The 25,980-nt window shown below is 38.2% G+C and overlaps 1 protein-coding gene across 14 annotated transcripts in view; it reads left to right on the top strand.

Annotated features, from left to right (window-relative positions):
- MGA (MAX dimerization protein MGA) overlaps nucleotides 1-22,312 on the top strand; it is a 167,517-nt gene extending 145,205 nt beyond the window's left edge. For 12 of the 14 annotated variants that reach the window (XM_045771185.2, XM_045771176.2, XM_045771201.2 and 9 more), the window contains 9 exons: nucleotides 2,814-3,104; nucleotides 3,286-4,802; nucleotides 7,838-7,968; nucleotides 11,688-11,739; nucleotides 13,992-14,198; nucleotides 15,543-15,654; nucleotides 15,939-16,172; nucleotides 17,221-17,397; nucleotides 18,466-22,312. In XM_045771185.2, coding sequence (XP_045627141.2) covers nucleotides 2,814-3,104; nucleotides 3,286-4,802; nucleotides 7,838-7,968; nucleotides 11,688-11,739; nucleotides 13,992-14,198; nucleotides 15,543-15,654; nucleotides 15,939-16,172; nucleotides 17,221-17,397; nucleotides 18,466-19,742 — 3,998 coding nt within the window. In that variant the 3' untranslated portion in view covers nucleotides 19,743-22,312. The remainder of the gene's footprint in view (nucleotides 1-2,813; nucleotides 3,105-3,285; nucleotides 4,803-7,837; nucleotides 7,969-11,687; nucleotides 11,740-13,991; nucleotides 14,199-15,542; nucleotides 15,655-15,938; nucleotides 16,173-17,220; nucleotides 17,398-18,465) is intronic. The other 2 variants (XM_045771222.2, XM_087859273.1) reach the window with 2 other exon arrangements.
- Nucleotides 22,313-25,980: the final 3,668 nt, after the last annotated feature.

Consider the following 25,980-nt stretch of genomic DNA (forward strand, 5'->3'; position numbering starts at 1 on the left):
TGGGATTATGGGATTATGACCTGAGTGGAAGGCAGACGCTTAACGGATTGAGCCACCCAGGCGTCCCTGTGTGTGCTGCTTTTTAATTAAAAAGGAGCCAGAGGGCTTCTGCCATGCTACAGGCGGGCTAAGGGCTTTCTCTCTCTCCCTGTTGAAGATTAAAATTCTAGGTCCTTTTTACCCTAGTAAAAATCATTTGTGAATCAGCCCTACTCCTATATACTGCTGACATTCTTTTTCTATTTATTATTTTGTAGGAACTGATTGAGATAGAAATAAGGAGGCATATATTTGTTTAGGAATCTGTATGTTTATGAACTTTTCAGTTAAAGTTTTTCTTTTGTTGGCTTAGGTTAAGTGAATTTGAAATAGGAATATCCTGCACTTTGGTAATTTTTATGTCCTGATTCAACCAGCTAAAATAAATGGTTCTCCAAATGTACTTAAAGAGAAATACTGTGTAAAAGAGTGAGAGACTTCACAGGATTTAAGGGAAAATAAATAGCCAACAATAATTCTGTCTTGGTTATTGGTATTTTTCCTACCAGATATCTTTGCGACTTAGTGACATGGTCCAAATCTCTGTCAGTATTTTAGGAATTAAGTGATTTGGGAGTTGAAGGTCTTTTCAGAGAATAAATGAATCGCGGTATTAATTTTGTTGTCTTCTGCTTCTCCCCATATAGAAACATATAAAAAAATGGTTAGTTTAATATGCAGTTTCAGAAGTGAGATTGCTGATGAAGCCATTTTGATTTCCTATTGAATCTCAAGGTTTATATCTTGTCATATTTTAACTGAGATTTTCTAAATGATATGGATTCCAACCTTTTTTAAAATTCTGTCATGAAATTATAAAGTAGTTTAGCTTTTTGTAGTTCGCGGTTTCTCAGGTTTCAGTCACTTAGAATATACGTTCAGTTATTTTGCTCTGATTCTCATTGGTACTTTAGACTTATTATTTTAATTTAAATCAACTCCTTTGTTTGCTTAAATGTATTTTTAAAAGGAGCAATTTTACTGTAACTGGAAACCAACATTACTTGCCATAACAAAGGTTCACTCCATAAATAAATACACTGGAAACCATAATAAAAAGAAGTAACAGTCTAACTAGCTATCATATGTTAACATGTGGCTTGCACTCTGTTAATGAAGAAAGCTAGAAAATGCTGATGTAATATCAAAGACTGGTATTTTCTTTTGTATATAATCAGAAGATTAAAATTGAAAAAAATTACTTTCTGACAATGTGATATGGTGATATTCTATATCCATATACCATCTAAAAATATCTTCTGTAATACCACATGAGGAAATATTAATGTTAACAGATTTTTCTTACCTGTTCTTTTTAAAATGGAGCTCTGATAACTTCTAAGTGTGTGTAATTTTGTTCTAGGTTCATAAAGAGGATCCCAACTTGGGCACTTAGACATCTGTGACTTTTTCATTTAACTTCCCTTCTTTTTTCTCTTTTCCCTTGCCCTCACCCACATGTGAATAAACAATCACATATTTAGTGTGTATTAAAGGCTGCTTTCATTTTCTGAATTAGAGTGCTTTGGGTTTGAATCACTCTCTAAAATGTTCTTTGAATAGAAATGTTCAGGAAATTAAGAATGCTTTAATGTGTTCCTTAATTCAGTAAGATAAATGTTTTTTATTTAAATTGCACACTTTTTTCCCCCCTTTGAACAGTTTGGTCTTTGTGTTTTTCATTTTCAGGAGTAGTTTTGGATCTTATATATAATTTATCATGTAAATGTTAGGAGCATAATTTCCTTTTAGAAGTTTCATGTTTTGTGGGTAGAGTGCTTATCTGATACAGTGTCACATGTTAAACTGTTTGGTTTGTTGATTTTTCTATTTAGCGACAAACTAATGAAAATATTTATTAATAATGTTAAATATGTTCACTAATTTGAATGGTAATGTTAGTTTCATTTCTTCTTAAAGGTATCGTTATTCCTACCTTTTTATCCCCATGACCAAAAATCTGTAGATTATTCACATTATTTTTTTCTCTGTCTTTAGTATTTCTAAATATCTCTTTCAGACATTAAAGTGGGTCTTTAGGTACTATTAATGGTTTGAAATTTTTTTAAATTCACATCTTCTGCATTAAATTTTTGCTTTTTCTGTTTGTTTTAAAACTATCTTTTGCCTCTTCCTAACCAGGCTTTATTTCCCTGCTTCTTTGATGTCTCTTAATTTCATTCCATTTTTTGGGGGTATGTATTTTTTTTTTTTTCCCTTCTGAAAAATACTTTCCACAGATCTTTATGCTTTAGGTTATTTGTCAGTGAATCTTAGAAGTCAAGGAGTTTTTTTATGCCTCGTGATTTTTAGTCCTTGACTTTATCTTGAGTATGACCTGTGAAATGAAGTCATAATTCTAGTAAGTGTTAACAACCTGAAATATAAGGTTGAAGAAGAGAATTTTATCATGAATATTCTGTTTAACTTTAATGAGAATCCAGATTTAGAGGCCTGCCATGTTTTTCATTAGGCAGAAGCATTATCTCTTTAAATGCACCTCTTGACAATTGATGCTTTCTTTCTTTCTTTTTTTTTAACCATTCTGAATGTAAAGTCCTACACTGTCTTGCTAATTAGGTTTTAAGTAAATTGTTCTCAGCCAGAGGACTGTTAAGTAATGTATGATAGAGGTACAGGATTTCACCAACTGTGTAATTCAAATTAGAAATTATTTGTAGATTATTTGTGGTCAGGTCCTGTGTCGTAATAATTTTTTCCTACATACATTAAAGGGAAATTCTGATACTATGTTTCCATTTCCTGTTTTTCAGAAAATGCCCCTCAGATTCCAGTGGCTACTCCCCAGGTCTCTCCTAACACAGTGAAACGTACTGGACCTCGATTGTTGCTGATTCCAGTGCAGCAAGGTTCTCCTACTCTTAGACCTGTCCCAAACACACAACTTCAGGGGCATCGGATGGTCTTGCAGCCTGTTAGGAGCCCAAGTGGAATGAATCTATTCAGGCATCCTAACGGGCAAATTGTTCAGCTCCTCCCTTTGCATCAGCTTCGAGGCTCTAATACCCAGCCCAACTTACAGCCTGTTATGTTTCGGAACCCAGGTATAGCATTGGAGATCTTTCCGATGGGATTTTCTTTTGTTGAATCATCTTGCCATATAGCATGTTAATACACCAGGATTTCTTAGTCTCTTAGAGTTAACCTATCCAAAGAGAAAAGCATACTTTGGAAATCTTCATATGGGCAGTGTTAATTTAAAAAAAATTTTTTTTTTTCTTACAGGCTCTGTGATGGGGATCCGGTTACCCACTCCTTCTAAACCTTCAGAGACTCCACCATCTTCTGCTTCGTCCTCTGCTTTCTCTGTTATGAGTCCTGTAATTCAGGCTGTTGGGTCTTCTCCAACAGTGAATGTTATCACTCAGGCACCGTCATTGCTTTCTTCTGGGCCTAGTTTTGTGTCTCAGTCTGGTACATTGACCCTGAGGATTTCCCCTCCTGAACCACAAAGCTTTGCAAGTAAAGCGGGCTCTGAAACCAAAATAACCTATAGTTCAGGAGGGCAGCCTGTTGGTACAGCCAGTCTTATTCCTCTCCAGTCTGGTAGTTTTGCTTTGTTGCAGCTCCCTGGACAAAAACCTGTTCCCAGTTCCATTCTTCAACATGTTGCTTCTCTTCAGATGAAGAGAGAGTCTCAGAGTTCAGACCAGAAAGATGAAACAAGCTTTTTAAAAAGAGAGCAGGATACTAAGAAAGCCCTGCAGTCAGAAGGAGAACCTGTAGATTCCGAGGCTAATGCAATAAAGCAGAACTCAGGGGCTGCTGCCTCGGAAGAAATCCTGCATGATTCCTTGGGAGATGGGGGTGATCACTTAGATGAAGAATCGCTTACAGAAGAGGGTCCTGTAACTGTTAAACCTTCTCAACACTCTTACATCACTGGGTCACACATAGGTGAAGACTGTAAAGATGTTGATGAAGAAGAGTACGGGATTAGAAATCATAACAGTTCCAAAGAAAAACTGACTGTTCTAGAAGTTAAGACCATTTCCAAAAAAGCCAGCAATGTGACAGTCCAAAGTGTAAGTAGTATACAGCTTAAGAAGCTTGGTGATGTGAAAGTGGAACAGCAGAAAGGATTAGAAAATCCAGAGGAAAAATCAAATGAATTTCCAGTCATCTCTAAGGCAGAAAGTAAACTCGAATTATCAGGGAGCAAAGTTGTGGAGCAGCCATCTATTCCACAGCCAGAGGCCAAGGAGAAGGGATGTGGAGACTCTCTGGAGAAGGACAGTATTAGGGAGAGATGGAGAAAACACCTGAAGGGTCCTCTGACCCAGAAATGTGTTGGAACTTCACAAGAATGCAAGAAAGAGGCAGATGAGCAGTTAAATAAAGAAATAAAGACCTGTCAGGAAAATTCTGATGTGTTTCAACAAGAACAAAGCATCTCTGATCTACTTGGAAAAAGTGGAACTGCTGAAAACGTCAGAGTTTTAAAAACTGAATGTGATTCTTGGAGTAGGATTTCTAGTCCTACAGCTTTCTCCATTGTTCCGAGGAGAGCTGCAAAAGGGAGCAGAGGGGAAGGACATTTTCAAGGTCACTTACTGCTGTCAGGAGAACAGATACAACCAAAGCAAGAGAAGAAGGGTGGGCGAAGCAGTGCTGACTTGACTGTTTTGGATTTGGAAGAGGAGGATGAGGAAGATGAGAATGAGAAAACCGATGATTCTATTGATGAGATTGTGGATGTTGTTTCTGACTACCAGAGTGAGGAGGTTGATGATGTAGAAAAGGTGGTGAGCCCATTTTTGTTGTGACTGAAACCTCAAGAATTTAAAATGATTTGTTAGAGACAGTAGCTTTTCCAGAAGATCACTAAGACCTGATACATTGATTTGGATGCCTAGGTTTAGGTCATAATTAAATGACTTTGTACTTTTTAGGCTATGTCAGTCAGGTAACATTTATTGAGCTTATATTGTTCTTTGAGATTTGCCTGCTATTATGGAACGGCTGGCTTATGCCTTTGGGTGGTCGATGCTTGAGAGTTCCTTTCAAGTTAGGTTTAAAAAAAATCCTGAAACTCCTGCTCCCATTTGTTCTCAGTTTTTGTGGGTGTTTTTTTTTTTTTCTTTTTTTCCTTTTTTTTTGGACATTTTCTGTGTGAAGTGATGATAGTGTATCTGGTAGATATATAAAAAACGGGATGGGTGACCTTGGTACTAGAGGAGAATTTACTGCTTACATTTAGAGAGATGTTTCTCTTTTTGGAGAAAAACAGAAAATACGATTTAATATTTTATTACTCTTGCCCTCAGTTGCTTTTAAATTGTTTCCTAAAATTAAATAGTTCCTAGAGTTTATGTTCTAAACTTTGGTCATCTTCCTTTGTAATATGACCTTTATAATTTTTAGAAAAACTTTTTCGGAAGCCGTCTTTGTAGACTTCCTGTTAAGGTTGTAACCCTATCTAAGTGAGAAACAGATACAGGGCAGGAGTTGGACAAACTTTTTCTGTAAAGGGCTGGATTGTTACCATTTTAGACTTTGCAGGCTGGATGGCTTGCTGTTGCAACTGCTCAGTTGCTGTTACAGCGTGAAAGCAGCCATAAACAATAGTAAATGAAAGAGTGTGCCTGTGTTCCAGTAAAACTTTCGTTTACGGAAACAGTGGCAGGCTGTGGTTTGCTGGCACCTGACAGTGGGGTTTGATATAAAACAAGGAGATTGTGGCCAGCTTCCTGTAGGGTGCCCTCAAATCTAAACCGTGTTCCCCTTCCTAGGAGCAGATAATACGGCCCTCTGTGGTGATTGTCACGTAGTTGGTTGTTTTAGACTCTCACTTCCATGAGATTCAGTCTCTGTGTTATCTGGTCCTTCTCTGTTAATGCCTAACTGCTTTATGCAGATAAAATATAACAGAAAGGTTAGTATTTTTAAACTCTAAAATGTTTAAATATTCTAATGTTCCTGTTGGTTATTTCTGTACCTCAGTAGTCTTCATTGTAAAATGAGGATCTAGCTCTACGATTAGATGATACAGTGTACATTTGCCTTATATTCTGTCTGTAGCCTCATCTTTTTTGAGGACAGATACCTGTGGGTAGCTGAAGAATCTGAATTCATTGAGTTTAAAGAGTTAGATTGCAGGTCTTCTTGTGCTTTTTGTGGAATCTCCCATTGTAAGTCAGCCTGGGTAAGCATCAGACCAGAGACAGTCCAACTTTAAAACCAGTGAAAACTATTGCTGTCAGTAGAACTGACTTAACGGAAGCTTTAAAGTGTCTTAATCAGGGGTGACATTGCTTGGATTTCCTATTAGGGAATCTTACATACAAGGTACTTTTTAAAAGTACGGGCATTATATTAAATGATCTCTAAAACTAAATTCTGCATCGTATTTCTGTACCTGTCAGACACGTATGATATATTTGTGCATGTAATTAGTGTTAAACTGGAATAGTGTAAGGAAAGTGGTGAGTAGCCTCTTTAATTTAAATCTTCCATTGTGAAGTTTATTGGATATTATTTTAAAGCCTGCAGTTAAAGCCATGCTGTAGGCAGACATTCTTCGGTTTAAATACCATAAAGCATCTACCTACATTATAATTCAGACTCTAAATTCTGTCAGGACTGTGTTGATTAGCTTCCTAGAGTTAATATATATTGATCACATTGTTTAATAGACATTGTTTAAATTGTGTTTAAATTGGGGACCATAATTGGTGGCTTGCATTTAGTGTCTGTCAGCCTTATGGAACCTATAATTCATGGGGGTAAGTAATTTTTCCATCAGGTTTAAATAGAATTAATCAGGTGATTGGGATGCTTCATTTTAAGTTGTGCCTCTCAGGTATAGTATTATTATAAACAGATAACATTCCCAGTTTAGTTTCTGGCATAGTAAATACTGCTTTTAAAGGTGGACTTAAATATATCTACATATTCCATAACTTGTATATTCTACTGTTATGCACAGTGAGTTCCCATGATAGATGCTCAATAAATGCTCACTGAATGACTTTTTTTTTAAGATTTTATGTGTTAGTGAGTGCGCATGCATGTGTATGAGTAGAGGAGGAGCAGGGGGAGGGGGACAACCAGACTCCACACTGAGTGTGGAACCCAATGGGGGCTTGATCTCACAACTTTGAGATCATGACCTGAGCTGAAATCAAGAGTTGGTCGCTCAACCAACTAAGCCACGCGGGCGGCCCAACTTTATTATTCTTTTTAATGTACAGTAAAGCAAGTACAGTAAGCTTGGGCTTTTTTGATACCTGTAAGTTTTCAGAAGCTCTCCTTGTGTGGGATTAAGAGGCTTAGAAGACTGACTCTGGGCTATATTCTATTTTCGTATCTGCCTTGAGTGTGTTTTTGTGGGTGTGAGATAAAGGTTTAGCCATGAAGCACTCTTAAAATAAAACCTAAATTTTTCTCCTTTCCCTCTACCCATTTACCAAATCTTTCTTTACTGCTATTTAATCTTAAGATTTATGAAGCTTTCATGTATTTGCACCTGAATTTTGTCCACTAGAAATAACAGTGAAGCATATATAGCCCTCTGGGGACTCTGTTAAGTCTAGTGATGTCTGTTGAGTATGTATCTATGATTTTTAATGTAGTGCTTGCTTGGTTGTTAGCTCTAACCATATGTTGTCTTCATAACTAATTCCTCCTTATGATGAACAAGTTTAGGATCATCAGTATTCATGGTATAAAATCAATGTTTGGCCCTGGTTGGTTTTATAAAGGGAGCATTTGGTTGAAAAGTTTAGGTGTGTTTGCTTCCCAATAGTTTATTTACTGTTGGACTGCTTTATTTCAGAATAACTGTGTAGAATACATTGAGGATGATGAGGAACAGGTGGACATTGAGACTGTGGAAGAGCTCTCTGAGGAAATTAATGTTGCCCACATGGAGACCACAGCTGCCCAGACACAGACTTTCAAACAGCCGTAAGTCTAAATTTGTCTTTGGATTTTTGTTTTTTGTTATTGTTGTTTTGTGACCATAAACAAAATTAAATGTTCTGTTTAGGAACTTTGGATAACTGACCTGGTTTCTTTATTCCTCTAGTTTTTTTCTGATTAGTAGATGAAGAGGGAGCTGGAATTCAGAGGTAATTAACTTGCCTTGGTTATTGCTAGAAGACCATGTGTGAATGTGAATAACCTATGCTTTTGGAGCCTGACACATGGGTATTAAAATACTAGTTTTGGGGGCGCCTGGGTGGCACAGCGGTTAAGCGTCTGCCTTCGGCTCAGGGCGTGATTCCGGCGTTATGGGATCGAGCCCCACATCAGGCTCCTCCGCTATGAGCCTGCTTCTTCCTCTCCCACTCCCCCTGCTTGTGTTCCCTCTCTCGCTGGCTGTCTCTATCTCTGTCGAATAAATAAATAAAATCTTTAAAAAAAATAAAATAAAATAAAATACTAGTTTTGTTTGTAGCTGTTTAACCTTGGGCAAGTCTTATAATCTGAGTATTAGATTCTTCACCTGTGTAATGAGGAAAATGCCCCCAATTTGAAGTGTTGTATAAGATAATGTATGTGACTAGGGTAACTGACACAAGTGGAGTACTTAACAGAAGTTATTTCCTTTATCTTTGAAGACTAGGCATTAAATTTTAAATTTGGTTACTTTACGGGTTGAACAGGTGAGATACAGTTGGGAAATTTTTATGTTTTCAGATGATATGAAAATAGAGTATGATGACTTCTTCAGGAAGATTGATTCCATTTTCTGTGTTAGTAAGCCTTGTATTGATTATGGATTGGGGTGTGAGAGAAAGATGGAAAAAAGATAGCAGTCCTTATTTTGTGCCAGATGTTGTGCTTTTCTTGTTATCTCGTTAACCACCATGTTAAAACAGCAGTGTGTTGAGAAAGAGTAATTCTTCATCCCCGATGAGGGTGAGAAAGTCTCAGGATGGGGATATAGGTCTAATAATTTTCTTCATTCCAAAGCTGTTTGGAGGCTACTTAGCTGCCTTTTGGTTAAGGTTGAAAGAGTTTAAATCTTGTAAAAATATTAGACTTAAGGTAGCAGTATAGCTGGATATGTTGATTATATATACTAAAGTTGATTTTTCTGAACAGTAGCAACAAACAAGAAATACCATTTATAATAATAGAATAGTAACAGAAGAAAAACCATGTTTGGGATTATTAACAAAAGCTGTGTGAAACTTTTATAAAATGTTATACTGTATGACATTGAAGATCATTTCAATAAATGGAAAGATACCATCTTAATGGACTAGAATAAGTAAAGGGCCAAGAATAACCAACACACAAAGAGCACCAATTGTAAAGGAACAGATTGTTAAACATTTAAAAATTTCTCTCATTACACCATGAAAACTGAAAAGGCAAACTCATAAGGAAAATATTTGAAGTACATGTTTGACAAAGGATTAGTATCAGGGATATAAAATAATTCTTGAAGTCAGTAAGAAAAAGGTGATGGGGTAGATAAGTATGTAATGGATATCACAGGCAGTTTACAGAAGAGGAAAGCTGAACGGCTAGTAAACACACATAAATTTGTTTAACCTCACAAGTATTTAGGGATATACAAATTAAACCACAGTGACTTCATTAATTCACATCCATAAGATTGGCAAAAGTTGTGATTTCTTTTTTTTTTTTTTTAAGATTTTTTATTTATTTATTTGACAGAGATAGAGACAGCCAGCGAGAGAGGGAACACAAGCAGGGGGAGTGGGAGAGGAAGAAGCAGGCTCATAGCAGAGGAGCCTGATGTGGGGCTCGATCCCAGAACGCTGGGATCACGCCCTGAGCCGAAGGCAGACGCTTAACCGCTGTGCCACCCAGGCGCCCCCAAAAGTTGTGATTTCTGTTAGTACTGTTGTGTCTAGTTGTGGAGCAGTGGGAATATACTGCAAGTGGGAGGGTAAATTGTTGAAACTACTTTGGAGAGTAATGTGATATGACTGAAGTTGGCTTCCACACCTTTCTCCCACCCAGCAATTCCACTCCTAGGTATATATACCCTGGAAAAGTTCACACATATGTACAAGGGGCCATGTATGGGACTATACATTGCAGCATTGTTTGCCATTGCGAAACTTTGGGAACAACCTAAATAATTACTGGAATTCTGAAAAATAAATTTTGGAAATTTCACACTTTGAAACACTATATAGCATTTAAAATGATTGAACTAGGGGTGCTTGGGTGGCTCAGTCGTTAAGCATCTGCCTTTGGCTCAGGTCATAATCCCAGCGGTTTGGGATCGAGCCCCACATCAGGCTCCCTGCTCAGGAGAAAGCCTGCTTCTCCCTCTCCTACTCATCCTGCTTGTGTTCCCTCTCTCACTACCTCTTTCTCTGTCAAATAAATAAAATCTTTAAAAAAATAAAATCATTGAACTAGAACTGTGTCCATCAATAACTCAGATATAATGTTGAGTGAAATCAGATGAAAAGGATACCCTATCATGTATAGTGTTTAAAGTGCTACGTAATATTTTTTATTTAGGGATACATACATTCCTAGTAAAACTTCAAAGATATGCATGGTAAAAACTCATTTTGGGGGGCACCCAGGTGGCTCAGTCGGTTAAGCCTCTAAGTCTTGATTTTGGCTCAGGTCATGAACTCAGGGTATTGAGATCGAGCCCCACATCCGGCTCTACGCTCAGCGGTGAGGCTGCTTGAGATCATCTCTCTCCCTCTGCCCATCCCCTCGTGCGTGCTCTCTCCCCCCTCTCTTTATAAATAAAAATTTAAATAAATAAATAAGTAAATAAATCTTAAAAAAACAACAACAACAACAACCCTCGTTTTGAGAGTGTTCACCTGCGGGAAGGAACAGAGGAAGGAAATGTGATTGGTGGGCTGCACCCGATCTCCTGTATTTTTTTGATGAATGCAAAGAAAATGTGGTATGTGGTGGTATTCCACACATGATGGAATATTCCTCAGCCGTCAGAAAGAATGAAATCTTGCCATTTACAACCACATGGATGGAGCTAGGGTGTATTATGCTAAGTGAAACAAGTCAGTCAAAGACAAATACCATATGATTTCACTCATGTGGGATTTAAGATGAACAGATGAACATATGGGAGGGGGAGAAAAGGAAAGAGAGGGAAACCATAAGAGACTCTTAGAGAACATACGGGGTTTGGTGGTGGTAGTTATGGAGGGAGGTGGGTGGGGGATGGGCTAGATGGGTGATGGGTATTAACGAGAGCATTTGATATTATGAGTACTGGGTGTTGTATGTGAGTGATGAATCACTGAATTCTACTCCTGAAACCAATACTGCACGGTATGTTAACTAAATAGAATTTAAATAAAAATTTGAAGTGGAAAAAAAAAAAGATTTCCTGTATATTTGAGCTGTTTTATTTCTCAAGCTGGGTGATAGGCACCTAGATGTTCGTTATATATTTTGTTTGGACAGTTTTGTATATATAAAATATTTCGTGATTGAAAAAGTAATTTGAAGTTTTGGGGACTATTTGAATACTTAGAGAAAAAAAGCATACTGTTGAAATAAATTGTATTGCCACATATCAGACCTTGGCAAAAAGAAGCTGGTTATACTTTTAAACAGTTTGGGATGGTTTTGTTTAGTGTAGCTGTGAAATAGGTCTTGGGTTATTGAATTTCAGTAAGACATTGGAAAATATTGTCTTTACCTAGGTGCCGTACCCATATTTCTGCAGATGAAAAACCTGCTGAAAGGAGTCGAAAGGTATTTACAATATATTTAATGGCCGTTACTCATTTAATGAAATTGATAACATTTGTCATTAGGGTTTAAAATAACATTCGCTATCTTAGCTATGACATTTTTCAGGGCTACTTTTGCCAGTGAATTACTATAATTAGTTTTTTTTCTTAATGAAACTATACTATTAAAATGTGTTTTTGCCCTTTTAACTCTACTAGTAAATAGAATATTTTAGAAGAATTAAAATGGGTATAGAGTTGTGGAAATTGATGTGCTTATTTGAAAACTAATCCTGTACTCTGTGTGATGTGAAAAAAGGCTAGCGTTCTTTGTCTAGGCTCATGATTTTCAGTGACCTAAAAAATTAATTATTCTCTGAATGATGGCTGGCAATTCAAGGAGCCATTAAATTATGAGCCCTCTTTGATTTTCTTGATGTATTTCAATGTGTGATGTCACCATAATGAAGCAAGGGTTGGTTTTTTTTTTTTTTTTTTTCCTTATCTATAGCCCAAGCATGGAAGAGAGTTTGGTTGTTTAAACCATTTTCCACTTATTATTCTGTCTTTTTAATTTAAGTGATAAAAACAGTGATGGAGGTCAGGTTGCGGTAGAGAGTTGTATTCAAGCCATTTAAAAAACCACTGGGTGATTGGTTTTGTTCTGGTTTTGGGTGGTACATTACTTACATGATTATAATCACTTTGCATATATCACTGTATTTTTTCATTCATCTTAAAACATTTTTCAGATGTAAGAATTTTCACAATAGCTTATATATACAAGCCACTGTTTTGTATCTGAATTATTAACATGCACATCATTTGTAGTGTCTTCCTATAATTAAACTTGATGTTAATTTTCCATCGTATATCTTTTATTTTCCCATACTATACTAATGCACAATGAGTTTGACTTTAGATAGACAATGATTTTATATAAGAGTTTCGGGGTACTATCAGGGTTATGGTAAAGGCCAACAGTGTCCCCCCCAAAAAAAAAAAAGAGACACCAGAGGAGGAAAAACACAATACCAAGAAAGTATAGAAGACAGGGAATATAATTATAACTCACTTTGTATGAGTAGTATTCACATTGTCTTAATTTAAGGTAGCCACTGTTAATGATTTTTTTCAAGCTTTCATAATTTGAATACAAAGTGTGGAAGACTTCACTTGCAGTCTTGAAAAATGTGTAAGTACAAATGACAAATTGGGTAGTGAAAGAGGGAAGAAGAAATGAAGGATACGAGTGCTGATATCCTCATTTTACAAAGAGATACTGTGTTGGTGAAATGAGAAATTGATACAGAATTATATTCAGGTTGCATAGGGATCAATAGAAGAATTAAAAGTAATGACATGTCTATATTAGGAAGAATGTGAGATGTTAGAGTGGTGTGAGCTAAATCTTCTGCATAGCAGGACGTCGATAGCTTTGAAAATGGAAAAGAATAAGCTTATATTTCTGTTTTTAACTGACTTAAGAACCAGAAGAAGCCTCTAAAAGAATCAGAAAGTGGTGTTTTTTAAGGATCCAGGTACACGTGTAGGGTACAGTTGGTTTTCATCATAAGCTCTTCCAAGTATTTATATTTAAAACTCTATGTGCATCTATTATTATTATTTGTTTTTAAAGTAATTTTTAAAAGTGAAAGAGAATAAGAGAAAGAAGCCTAAGGCATACTGAGGGTCAAGAAAGACTTTCCTGAAAAAATGCAAAGTTTGGCTTAAATGTTAAGTTTTGGAGGATTGGTTAGGAGGGATGGGTTCAGGTAACAGTTTGTAATGGCAGGGTGGTGTGAGATTACGTAGTGCGTTTTGGAAACTTCTAGCACTTTGAAATGGTTGGAGGGAATGATGATTTAGGAAGAGAGGCAGTTGATCCTTTACCAAATTGTAAAAGGTCTTAAAGCATTTAAGAAAAAAATTTTAAACCTGTTTTCCATCAATTAAGATTATTTGAAATTTTTCATGTGATTATGTCATGAAAACAAGTTTTAATAATTATATGGATAAGCTGTTTTTAGATTTCCCTCTTCAAATTCTTCCTCATTTGAGAACCACTGGAATTTGAGCTGGGAAGTGATTTACACTGCTTACTAGATTTGGAGGAAGGGTAGACTGATAGTAAGATGACCAATATCAAGAGGTCGTTAAAATAGTCCAGACAGAAAACAGTAGATATCTAGTATGGAACAGTGCCATTTGAAATGGAGGAAGAGCGCAGGTCCAAATGAAAGATAATTAGGTGGCAATCTTTTGTTTGGATAGGCTCCACCAATTCCTCTAAAACTGAAGCCTGATTACTGGAGTGAAAAACTGCAGAAAGAAGCAGAAGCTTTTGCTTATTATCGCCGGACACACACTGCCAATGAGCGTCGGCGCCGTGGTGAAATGAGGGATCTCTTTGAGAAATTGAAGATCACATTGGGATTGCTTCATTCTTCCAAGGTTTCCAAAAGTCTCATTCTCACTAGGGTAAGTGTTCTCTATAAATGACCCACAAATGAGAATTTGACTAAGAGAATCTTCTAGAGATATGTGAGAAAGAGAATCATCACCCTAAGAGGGAGATTGAGGCAGAGCTTGTATTTAACATTTGAATGTGGACTAGTGAACACCCAATAAATCTCTTAAAGGGGAAAAGCCCTCATGTTGAGTCCGAGTAGTTTGTCATTTAAAGTCAAGTTCTTAACCAACCAAACTATCTTCACTTCAGTAAGTCAGAAATTCTGGGTAGCTCTATTTACCACAATCTCTTTACGTTAGTGTTCTCCACAGCACGTAGGATAGTTTACCACAGTGAAAAGCACAACAGAAGTGATATTTTAACATAGTTTTGACAGTTGCCAGTCATTTTATTTATTTTTTATTTTTAGATGTATTTATTTGAGAGAGAGAGCAAGAGCAAGCAGTGGGGAGGAGGGGCAGAGGGAGAGGGAGAGAGAGTCTTAAGCAGACTCTGCGCTGAACTCTGAGTCTGACACTGGGCTTGATCTCATGACCCTGAGATCACAACCTGACCTGAAACCAAGAGTCGGATGCTTAACTGATTACGCCACTCAGGCGCCCCAGAATAGTTTACCACAGTGAAAAGCACAACATTTATATATATGTGTGTATTTTTTTTAATGTTTGATTTTTTAAAACATTTTATTTATTTGTGTGTGTGAGAGAGAGGGCACAGGCAGGCAGAGCAGCAGGGAGAGAGAGAAGCAGGCTCCCTGCTGAGCAAGGAGCCTAATGTTGGGCTCGATCCCAGGACCCTGGGATCATGACTTGAGCTGAAGGCAGACACTTAATCAACCGACTGAGCCACCCAGGTGGCCCACATAAATTTATATTTTAACATAGTTTTTAAGAGTTTCCAGTCATTTTAAAAGGAAATCTGAAATATCTAAGGTAGTTTCATTTAAGTTGCTTTTAAGTAGAAGTTGGAGGAGTACAAGGCAAGCATTCATATCTGTTTAGAACATAGTTATTTCAACCAGATTTTACTTAGACTAGGAGGTGATTTTAAAGTTGAATATTAAAATCTAAGCAGAGTAAAATGTTTTGTATCTCCTTGTAGTAGTAGAAGCACCTGTGAAACACTGAGAGATGCTATTTGGAAATAATCACGTTCCTTAGAAATAAAAGCCAGAACACCTCCTACAGTTTAACAAAAAACAATTTCTGAAGCATTAACAATTGTTTTAAATGGTACTATAAAGTTTTCTAAAGTATTAGATTAAAATTTTTTCATTGAAGAAATTGTGTAGGCCTTACCTGTTTTTAGGAAAGAGCAAATCAATTTACATGATATTAATTTTTTAATCTTAGGCATTCAGCGAAATTCAGGGACTAACAGATCAGGCAGACAAGCTGATAGGACAGAAAAATCTTCTGACTCGGAAACGGAATATTTTGATACGGAAAGTATCATCTCTTTCAGGTGAGATACGTGAATGATCTTTGGTAAAAAGAGTGTAATACAACGTCTTTAGTGAAGAGAAATCCTAAGTAGACTTTTCAGATACTTCTTAGTTTATGGCTTGGTTCCCAGAGTTAACAGTTACCTTTTGATTGGGTGGGATGTTTCCTCTGGATTATAATCACTCTTGCCTTCCATAGTTTTGGGGAATATAGTTAAATCAACTGGATTTCAGTTGACACTATTTCTCATTATTATCTGGGGGTCATATAAAGAGCGACAATTTATTCCCTATCAACCTATAGGTAAGACAGAAGAAGTGGTCCTGAAGAAGCTAGAGTATATTTATGCAAAACAACAAGCACTAGAGGCACAAAAAAGAAAAAAGAAGATGGGATCAGATGAGTTTGATGTGTCTCCCAGAACTAGCAAACAGCAGGAAGGATCTTCTACATCTTCTGTAGATCTTGGACAGATGTTTGTAAATAACAGGAAGGGGAAACCTTTGATTCTTTCCAGAAAAAGAGACCAGGCCACAGGTAGGAGGGACATTTTTTGCTTTCCTTAATGTAGGTGAACATCAGTTTAGTTCAGTGGACTGAGTCTACTCTTGGTCGTATTTTTAGATTTAATTAACTGAATTAAAGATGGGTTATATAAAAAGTATTAACCACATTAGATTTTAGTTTCTAGCTTTACACACTCAAGCAGATCTTAAGAAGTTACCAGTTATGGTAACATGTAAGACCTACTTCTGATAGCAGTCATGTTATTCTAATGTTTCAATGAATATTTTTTTTTAAGCTGCCATCCTTTCATAACTTCATACCCGAACTCTTGATTTCCCTGCAGTTTTGTTCATGAGTTGAGTTGTCTTGCTGAGACAAATAAATTGAAATTTAAAAAAAAAGTTTAATTTTGTTGAGTCAGACTCCATATTCATCAGATTGCCTATCAGTGAATTGCTGTTAAGGAGCAAAGCAAATCGGTTTTAAGTTACTGTTCTCGCCTATCTTGTTTTTGGAAATGAGGCTTTGTTGCTTTTATATTACTTGTTTATATTCTTAGAGAATAGTGTATCCTCTTTTACTCTTTGGGTTGCCCAGTGTATGAACCAGGAATAAGAAAATCCTGAGGGATACTAGTTTTAACTTTGCTAAGAAAGGATTTTAATGATCATTTAGTCCACCTCATTTCATAGATGGAAAAACAAAGTTTAAGGGCTAGAAACTTGTACTTTGTTAGAGGTGTATAAGAGAAGCAAGCATGGCGATAGAATTGTGTATGCCTTCATCTTGATTCACTGTCAAGACTGTTGGAACCATTCCATTGAAAAAGTAGTTGCATGTTGAGTTTTCCTCAACGCAAGTTCTGTCCCTTAGGAGAAACAGTGGACAGGTAACCCATTATGCAGTGAAAAGTGGTTCAAAAAGTAAATTCCAAGTTGAGGTTCCCTAACTAAATTTGAAATTTACTTCTTGCCTTTTCAGTCAGAGTGTGGTTTTAGGGATATTTCCTAGACTCCTGTGTTACACTAGCATAATTGAAGACCTTTTATCCTTAACTTATTTCTTATTTTCCTTACAGAAAATACCTCACCCTCTAACACTCCACACACCTCTGCCAACATCGTGATGACTCCACAAGGGCAGTTGCTCACCTTAAAAGGTCCTTTATTCTCAGGACCAGTGGTAACTGTCTCTCCTGCTCTCTTGGAAGCAGATCTGAAGCCTCAAGTTGCCACCAGTACTGTGGCTCAATCAGGTATGTTGTTGTAAGTGTTGTCCTCTCTGGGTAGTGAAAAAGTGTTATTCCTGGTATCTCACCATGACAGAGAAAGCCTTTGAATTTGTTCTGTAATGGTAAAGATCGCTTATATTTGCATTTTCCTTAGAAAGAGATGACCCTCTTTTTAGAACGTGTTTGGGTCTATTAATTTTTTTTTTTTTTAACCTGGAATTGGAAACTATTTTGTGATTTTTAGTTATTTCTAAGTAGGAAAAACATTGAAAAGATATGAAAGTAAAAGGAAGATGAGGAGTCATTGTTTTAGGTTTTGGTATTGATAAATACTAATTTTGTGTTGTAATCTGAGATGGTGCACTCCTACTTTACCAGCCTGATTCAATTTGAACACCACTCCCTTTTGGGAATAAGGAGTGGAATTGAAAAGGAAGTCTGTTTGATGATTTACGTTCTAGGCACCTAAATTTCTATTAAGGTAAAAGGGTATCTTTATCAGTACTCACACTGCTAAACCCTTGATGGAGGGGTCATACTTTCTTTTACAGTGCTGCCTTTAGTGCTTCGTTTTATCCTCAGAGTAGCAGTTAATTGGGTGAACAGAATCAAGATACATATTCGCCTCAGAATAAAGAATAAACTGGGAAGCATTTCTATAAAATAAGTAGAACTTTAACAAAGAATATTAAAGAGTTCTTTGGTTAGATTTTACCTGTTTTCTTGTTTAGGCTAGGTTCATAATTTGAAGAGTTAATATTTCCTTTCATGTAAACTGGTAAGGGGCACCTGGGTGGCTCAGTTAAGCATCTGCCTTTGACTCAGGTCATGATCCCAGGGTCCTGGTATCGAGTCCCGCATCGCATCGGGCTCCCTGAGCAGGGAGCCTGCTTCTCTTCCTCTGCCTGCAGTTCCCCCTGCTTGTGCTCTCTCTCGCTCTGTAAAATAAATAAAATCTTAAAAATTGAATGAAACTTAAAAAAGTAAACTGGTGAACTTTGACTAACTCTCTGAGATCTCTGATCATTGGGTATGAATGATAGAGGGATGCTTACCACTGTATATCTAAACGAATTTTTTTTCATTCTCCAGAAAATGACGACTTATTTATGATGCCGAGAATTGTTAATGTGACATCATTGGCCACAGAGGGAGGTTTGGTAGATATGGGTGGCAGCAAATATCCTCATGAAGTTCCTGATGGCAAGCCATCTGACCACCTGAAAAGTACTATCAGGAATGACGAGAACTCCTTTGAAGATTCGGGTAGAATCTCTTCCAGAAGCAACCATAGAGATGGCAGAATGGCATTGGGTCCAACACCGGTTTTTCTGGCAAATAAAGATTCTGGTTTTCCACAGATAGTTGATGTTTCCAGTATGCAAGAAGCACAAGAGTTCTTACCCAAAAAGATTTCTGGTGAAATGAGAGGTATTCAGTATAAATGGAAAGAGTGTGAATCTAGACGGGAGAAACTGAAGCCAAAGGAGTCTACATTTCACAAACTGAAGATGAAAGATCTCAAAGACTCAAGTATAGAGATGGAACTGAGAAAGGTAGCGTCTGCTATAGAGGAAGCAGCGCTGGATCCCAGTGAACTGCTAACTAACATGGAAGATGAGGATGATACTGATGAGACACTGACTTCTTTGCTCAATGAGATTGCCTTTCTTAATCAGCAACTAAATGATGACTCTGTTAGCCTGGCTGAACTGCCCAGCTCTATGGATACGGAGTTCACAGGGGATGCTCGACGGGCTTTTATAAGTAAGCTTCCTCCTGGGAACCGAGCAACTTTCCAGGTTGGCCACTTGGGAACCGGTTTGAAAGAGTTGCCTGATGTACAAGGGGAGAGTGACTCTGTCAGTCCTCTCCTCTTGCACTTGGAAGATGATGACTTTTCTGAGAATGAAAAACAACTTGCTGAACCAGCCTCTGAGCCAGATGTCCTTAAGATTGTTATTGACTCTGAGATAAAGGATTCCCTCCTTTCCCACAGGAAAGCCAGTGATGGCGGGAAGAGTACTTCTGGTGTCCCTGCAGAGCCTGAAAGTGTGTCCTCGCCTCCGGTCCTACATATGAAGGCTGGCCTAGAGAACAGCAGCACAGATACTTTGTGGAGGCCTATGCCAAAGTTGGCACCTCTAGGTTTAAAAGTAGCTAATCCTTCTAGTGATGCAGATGGTCAGGGTCTCAAGGTGATGCCTTGTTTGGCACCTGTAGCTGCCAAAGTTGGATCAGTTGGACACAAAATGAACTTAACAGGGAATGACCAGGAATGCCGGGAGAGCAAGGTCATGCCTACACTGGCACCTGTTGTGGCCAAATTGGGCAACTCTGGGGCCTCACCAAGTTCTGCAGGGAAATGAACTTATTTGTCCTCAGGCAGAAGCTAGGCTATGAGGGAAACCTCCTTTCTCTGTAGGCGTCTGTTTATTTGTGTCATGGAACTGTGATCCTTGACTTTGATGCGGTGGATGATGGTAGAGAAAGGGGGGGTAGGGTGCTGACCTCGGTATTTGAAATTACTACTATGAAATTCTGATCATGTTAAAATGTGTTACCTCACTTGTGGTGCTGGGTCTCCTCATCCTCTCTAAGAAGATGTGATCCATTACTGAACACGAGGTGCCCCTCTTACCCAAGGAATTCATGACAAGATTCTAGGTCCATAGTGGTTCCTAGTTCTTCCCTCCCAGAGAAAAAGCTGCTTGAGACTTTGGAGTTGCTGTGGGCTGAACTGTAGTGGATAGCTGTTGTTTTAAGTGGTTTAAGTCTGAAATCCAAGGAATGTGATGCACTTGTGCAAAGGGATCCAGAAGAGATAGTTTTTAGTTGCTGTTTCAAGAGTAGCGGGAGAGAGGGTGGTACCATGGAATACCAAAGTGAAACACTTTGTGTCATTCAGCAAAATTTTCTCTTCTTTCATATCCCAAGTAGCTTCCATTCCCTTATCTTTTCAATCAGAATTATAAATCCAAGCCTTCTGGTAAAGTAGGAATGCTTTTAACTTTTAATATTAAGGTGATTATTTTGAGATGTTAAGGAAAATACTAGTTCTCCCTTACTGTCTGGGTGTTGAAAAGACATTTCAGAGTACCAGGGATTTCTGCCTGGAATATATATTTTGGAGGTAGGCATAGAAGGAGCCCTCCCATTTTCACAAATCACATCACTCAAGAGACAGCTAAAATGAAAAGCATTCCCTGCCCAGACCAGAGACAGTGGCCAAAACAAAAAATTGTGGGGCTGGATGTTTCCCATATCAGACCAGCCTCCTGGTGCTTGAAGGTTTCATTCACTATTACCTGCACAGGATGTAAAAGAAAAGTCACAGTAGGCACTCTTTACCAGGGAAATGAGGCAGTATTTGAATCACGAGATATATTTTTTATTATCTGCTACCATGGATTCAATGATCTGTAGAGCTTTTTCACTCATTAGCTGTCAGGGTATGAAGGACTGACAGCCTGTAAAGATAAAGATATTTATATTTTTGTATAGTTGTTTTCATAGATTTCTCAAAGGCTGAAGTTTTCAACCTAGAAGATGAGATTTGTATTGAGTATAGAAATGATGTTTCCTATCTAGTTTGTAAATAATCATGGTGCACTTGAGGGGTCTCTTGGAAACTCCTGGGGGCAAGAATCACTATTCTGAAAATGTATAGATTGGGATTTAGCTGCTGCATTTTGCCTTTCTTAAATAATTATATTTTGGAATGTAACCCCTGTTCTGTCTTCATTGACAGGATTTGCTTGTGTTGTGAAACACTAACACAAGAGCTTCCAGTGCCTGGGCTGTGCCTAGGTGATGCTATTTCTTCTGCACCCCCCCCCCTTTGCCTTCCTTATGCCAAATCCCACTCAGCATATCTTCAGACGTAGGTTGTGAAACCAGCTTTGGAATGGTTCTAACCAGTGAATTAGTACTTCCATGGTTGGTTCCCTTTCTAGTAACTCTGGTAATCAGCAGATTGAAAAAGGGTGGAAAAATTTCCTCTGTGAATTGCAGTGAGAGCAAATTCTTCGTTGGTTTTGTGCTACTTGCCTTTCTAGACCTGCTCATCAGCATTCAACCTTCCCTCCTGTAAAGGTTTTTTGAAGAAGCTTGAAATAGGTAATGAGTGCCCCTCAGCTTCTCATTATCCCTCCCACTCCTCTTTACCCAGCAGATTTCATTCAATGCCTTAGCCAAGGAGTCCAGCACCTGTCTCCCCTGCTAATTATTGTCCTTGGAGATTCTAGTACTTTAATCCAGGTATAGCAGTTCCCATTATTAACTTGCTTGTCTCGTCCTCACATTTCCTCCTGACTTCCCAAGGCTCTTGTTATGGCTTTTGAGGGTCAGCCAAGGAGAAGGCAAGTGAGTTGAATAAGCCTCAGGAAAAGAAGGACCATTCTGCTTCTGAACACTGTTTCCTTTTTTAGAAGAAAATAGATAAACAGGTAATAATCAGTTCTTGATGGGAAGATAGTTGACATGAGAGATGTACAGAGATAGAAATGAGAGATGATTCCAGATATTTAAGGGAGGCTGCAGATGTTTTTACAAACTCCCAAGATAATGGTGTTTTCAAGACCGCTTAGAACTTGCAAGTTGTGAGGGCGAATTTGGAGGGCTCAGTCGTCACAACAGTCCTGCAGTCTTGACAGAAGTCTCAGATCTCCAAAAACTCCTTCCCTTTAACCTTACCCCAGGAGAAACTGATCTATGAAAATGACATGTGTGATTATGAAAGACACAGTTGAGTGAGAGGAGTTGAGGAGTTGGGAGGATAGATAGTGAGCTCTCACCCTAACACTATATGAAGCATGATCTCAGTAGACCAATAATTCGCCTTTTTATACATCTGTAAATAAATGGAATGTTTTTAAGAATATAATTATGTCAGATTTAGCCTTTTCTTTTATATATTAAATATATATCTTTCCTTTTCTGCTTTTGAAAAATGACTATTTTTTTAGAATCGTAAGAACAGAAGAAGTTCGGTGAGTGGAAGGCAGAATGTATACACTTGAAATAAATAAATCAGTTATAATAATTAAAGCAGGATTTGGTGTTGGGAGGTTTGTGCTGAGTTGGAGCAGAGAAATATAATGCTCTGAGTCATTTGAGAGAGGTGCCATTGAAGTAGTTTTATCCTAGGAATTCCTTACTGTTTTCAAAGTTTCTGACATGCTATCTGGGGGAGATTTTTGCTAATTGTAGCATGTTTTACATGGAGACTTCAAAATTTTACACAAATTGACAGCAAGTGTTTGTCTCAAGAAGTTCTACAGTGAAGAAAGGCTAGCCTCATAATACTGATGTGTGCAAGGTAATACACCTGTTACCTTAGAGAATAACTGGGCATAAACAGTCTCGGGCTAAGGACAAAAAATGTTCTTAAAGCAAGGTACATGTTAAGATTTACAAAAAGTTTTATTAAAGGAGTCCTTTAGACATTGAAACTAAGATCACCAACAGTGAAGTCTGTGTATTATAAACTTCATGCACATTACTTTGGGTAAATGTATAATACATGCAGGGTTTTCCCCCCCAGAACTATGGATGAAATACCAGACAGGCCCTTCTGTAACAAGTTTGAAAATACACAGATGAAAAGAAGATGATCCATATCTAATTTGGGGCAGTGTTTAGTAGTATGTTTTTTTTGTGTGTTTCCCCCCCTCTTTTAATTATACTGCTTAAGATAATTGAATGGGATCAGGTGAATTGAGAGGTAAATGCACTTGGAAGATGGGTCTGAAAAATGGGGGTAACCCGTGTTCCTCATGCCCAGATTAAAAAACAATGCACAGAGTAGACAGCACATTTTCAGGTACTTTTATAGAGAATGGTGGATAACCAAGAATCTGAATACATTTCTTACACATAATTGTTGATTTTGAAGAAAATGCTTTTAAGGGCATCAAATCTTCATGTTATTGTATTATCTCTAATGAAATTTTACATGAACATGAATGGCTGGATACAGAGAAAATTAAAGCTGAGGTATACAGACTCACTGCCATTTGGAGAAAAAAAAGATGAGTCAAAAATGCATTTTTAAAACAAAAGGAATAATTTGATATATACAACTTCTCAACTCAGGCATGGTTGTAGTATATTAAGTATGACTGAACTACTTACAGAGATACGTAAATGTTGAGTAATAGTGTGATGGAGGCGTATGGAGGGTGAGAATGCTAAACCATGGAAGGAGTTGAGTATTTTGAGACAAATCAAGCTCTACTAAATTCTTCTATGTTTGCAAACTCTGCTGTTAGAAGAGATTTTGTTAAATAGGAAAGCAGTCTTGGAAGCATTGTTTTGAGATCCATCCTGTTTCCAGCTGCAAGCATTGATCTCAGCTGTCCCACAGTGCCTTGCATGTAAAGGTGCTCAATAAATATTTGAACTGATGAGCAAATGTTTACGCCAGCCTGTTAGTTTTCCAGGATCTTATAATTGCACCTTTTTGCATGTTAAGCCTAGGGTGAATTTTAAAATCTGATCTAATGAGCATAGTGCAAAATTGTATGCATCTATTCCTAGACATCTACAATTTTAGAATCTGACAACCATGTATGTTTCGGACATACACAAGCAGAATAAAAAGTGAAATAGTGTATGGGTGGTGAAATACATAAGGGTCAACTGCATTTGAAGGGTGGGCTGGCAATTACTTAGTTTGGAGAAAAGGGGATAGCGCTTTTATTCACATTAGACCTAGGATTACTATTTTCTGAGGAATAAATTCATGAAGCATGGGAGCAGCCTACAGCCTGTTCCCATATTGACAATTCAAAAATTGCGTGATATCTAGACAATAAATGGATTAAATGGTGAAGAATTAAAAATATATGGTTTTGGTTGGCCTTAGACTGAACGTATACAGATTCAAGACTTAGAATATCTCATTACACTTATCAGTTTTTCAGCTAGATCATTTTAGACAATGAAAGGAGCTTGGATTGGCCTCTACAACTTCGGCTTCAGATGAGAGTAATTTGGGGAACATTTTCTCTAAGGGGATAAACCAGGCTAACTTTGGATGGGAAATGACCGATGACACTTTGTAAACCTATTCACCTGGCCACAAGTGATGTGAGAAAACCACTAGTGGACACAAAAATGATGCGGAGAGGGAGAATTTTTGAGGATGGAGGTGGTGGTTGCTGGGGCATGTAGCACACAGGTAAGGACAGCAGGTGGCACCATTTATTAGTGTTACATTCACTCTCTCCTCCCCCCCCCCCCCCCATAGAAGTAAAATAGAGTAGCATGGAATTGAACCAACTCTCCATTGAATACTCTGTGGCTGACCCTTGCCTCCTTCCTTCAGATTTGAGAAATAAATGGAAGATCCCGTTTTATGTTGCATTATGTCTGCAATGTGTGGTGGAAGAGAAGGAAGCCTCATGCCTCTGGTAGCCATTGCCAGTAGGTCGTCTAGGAGGTGACAACTGATCTTTGTTTCAACTTGTGGACTTTGCAGATCTCGTTTTTAATACATGGCTTCAGTACACACAAGTACATACCTCTTTTGCCAAATGGCTGTACAAGGTGCACCCACAGGGGTCCTTCTCTTCTGCTAAGGTGTTGTCTCCTGCAGGGGTTCCAAAGATTTGGATAGGGTGAGACAAGATGCGTATCAGTGTAAGCTTTGTCTGGGGCCCGTCTTTGGCTTACGTTAACCTTTTCATAGGCAATGTCGAAGTAGCAACGAGGCCGAAGGGCTTCTGGAAAACAAATAGGCTGAGACACCTAAGAAGTAATATGTAAAGAGTATTTCTGTGCGCGGGCGCCACTCTTCCCCACTACAATGAGCTAGAAAAACTATATCACTAAATCCAGTGCCAAAGCTTGACGGTGACCTCGCCAAAGTAACAATACTAGGGAAAAGAATAAATTTTGACACAAGGAAAAGATCTGGATCAACAAAGTCCTTGTCAACTCTAGGTGAGAGAGTGCGGTGGGATATTGGAGCCTAAAGGGAACAAATGTATCTCAGGAGCATTCACTTCTCCCTACCCTCACCCACCTAAAGCTCAGTTCATGGCTATCATCTCCCTCTCTTTTTCCGATCATGGCCAATCAGGTTGCCCAGTTCAAAACACTTGTTACCAATCTAAAGGGTTACTCAGAAGAGTCATTTCACGTAGGTCAAAGCACCGGGGAGGCGGCGAGCAGAAACGATTCTAACCGCTTTAGATCCCAGCGCTTAGGGTCGATGGGAGCAGAGCCTTATAGCTGTACCTCAACCCTGTAATTGTGAGCTAGGAGTTAGTTTTGGCTAAGGTCCCTCGGGCCTATCAAATGCCAACCGCCGCACCCTGGGGGCGTGGTTACCGTTTTGTTGGGGCTCTGGGAAGATCACTTCTCTGGGACACCGGGCTTGATAATACCATAAAAGGCTGGTTCTCTCAATTCTGAAGCCATGTTCTGTTGACCTTCCTTTAGGAGCGCTTCCCGCTCCTGTACTGTGCGGAACCCTTAGTTTTCGAGTTCCATCTCTGCTTCCTAGGCCCTTTCATTGGCTCCGCCCCCATAAGCCTTACTGGTCCACTCTCAGAACGCCCTCCTGGTTACAGACCGCACCCCCTCGCCTCGGCTCCGCCT

Source organism: Ursus americanus, chromosome 36 (assembly GCF_024610735.1).
Source record: "Ursus americanus isolate L20-20 chromosome 36, mUrsAme1.1.p, whole genome shotgun sequence".
Classification (NCBI taxonomy): domain Eukaryota; kingdom Metazoa; phylum Chordata; class Mammalia; order Carnivora; family Ursidae; genus Ursus; species Ursus americanus.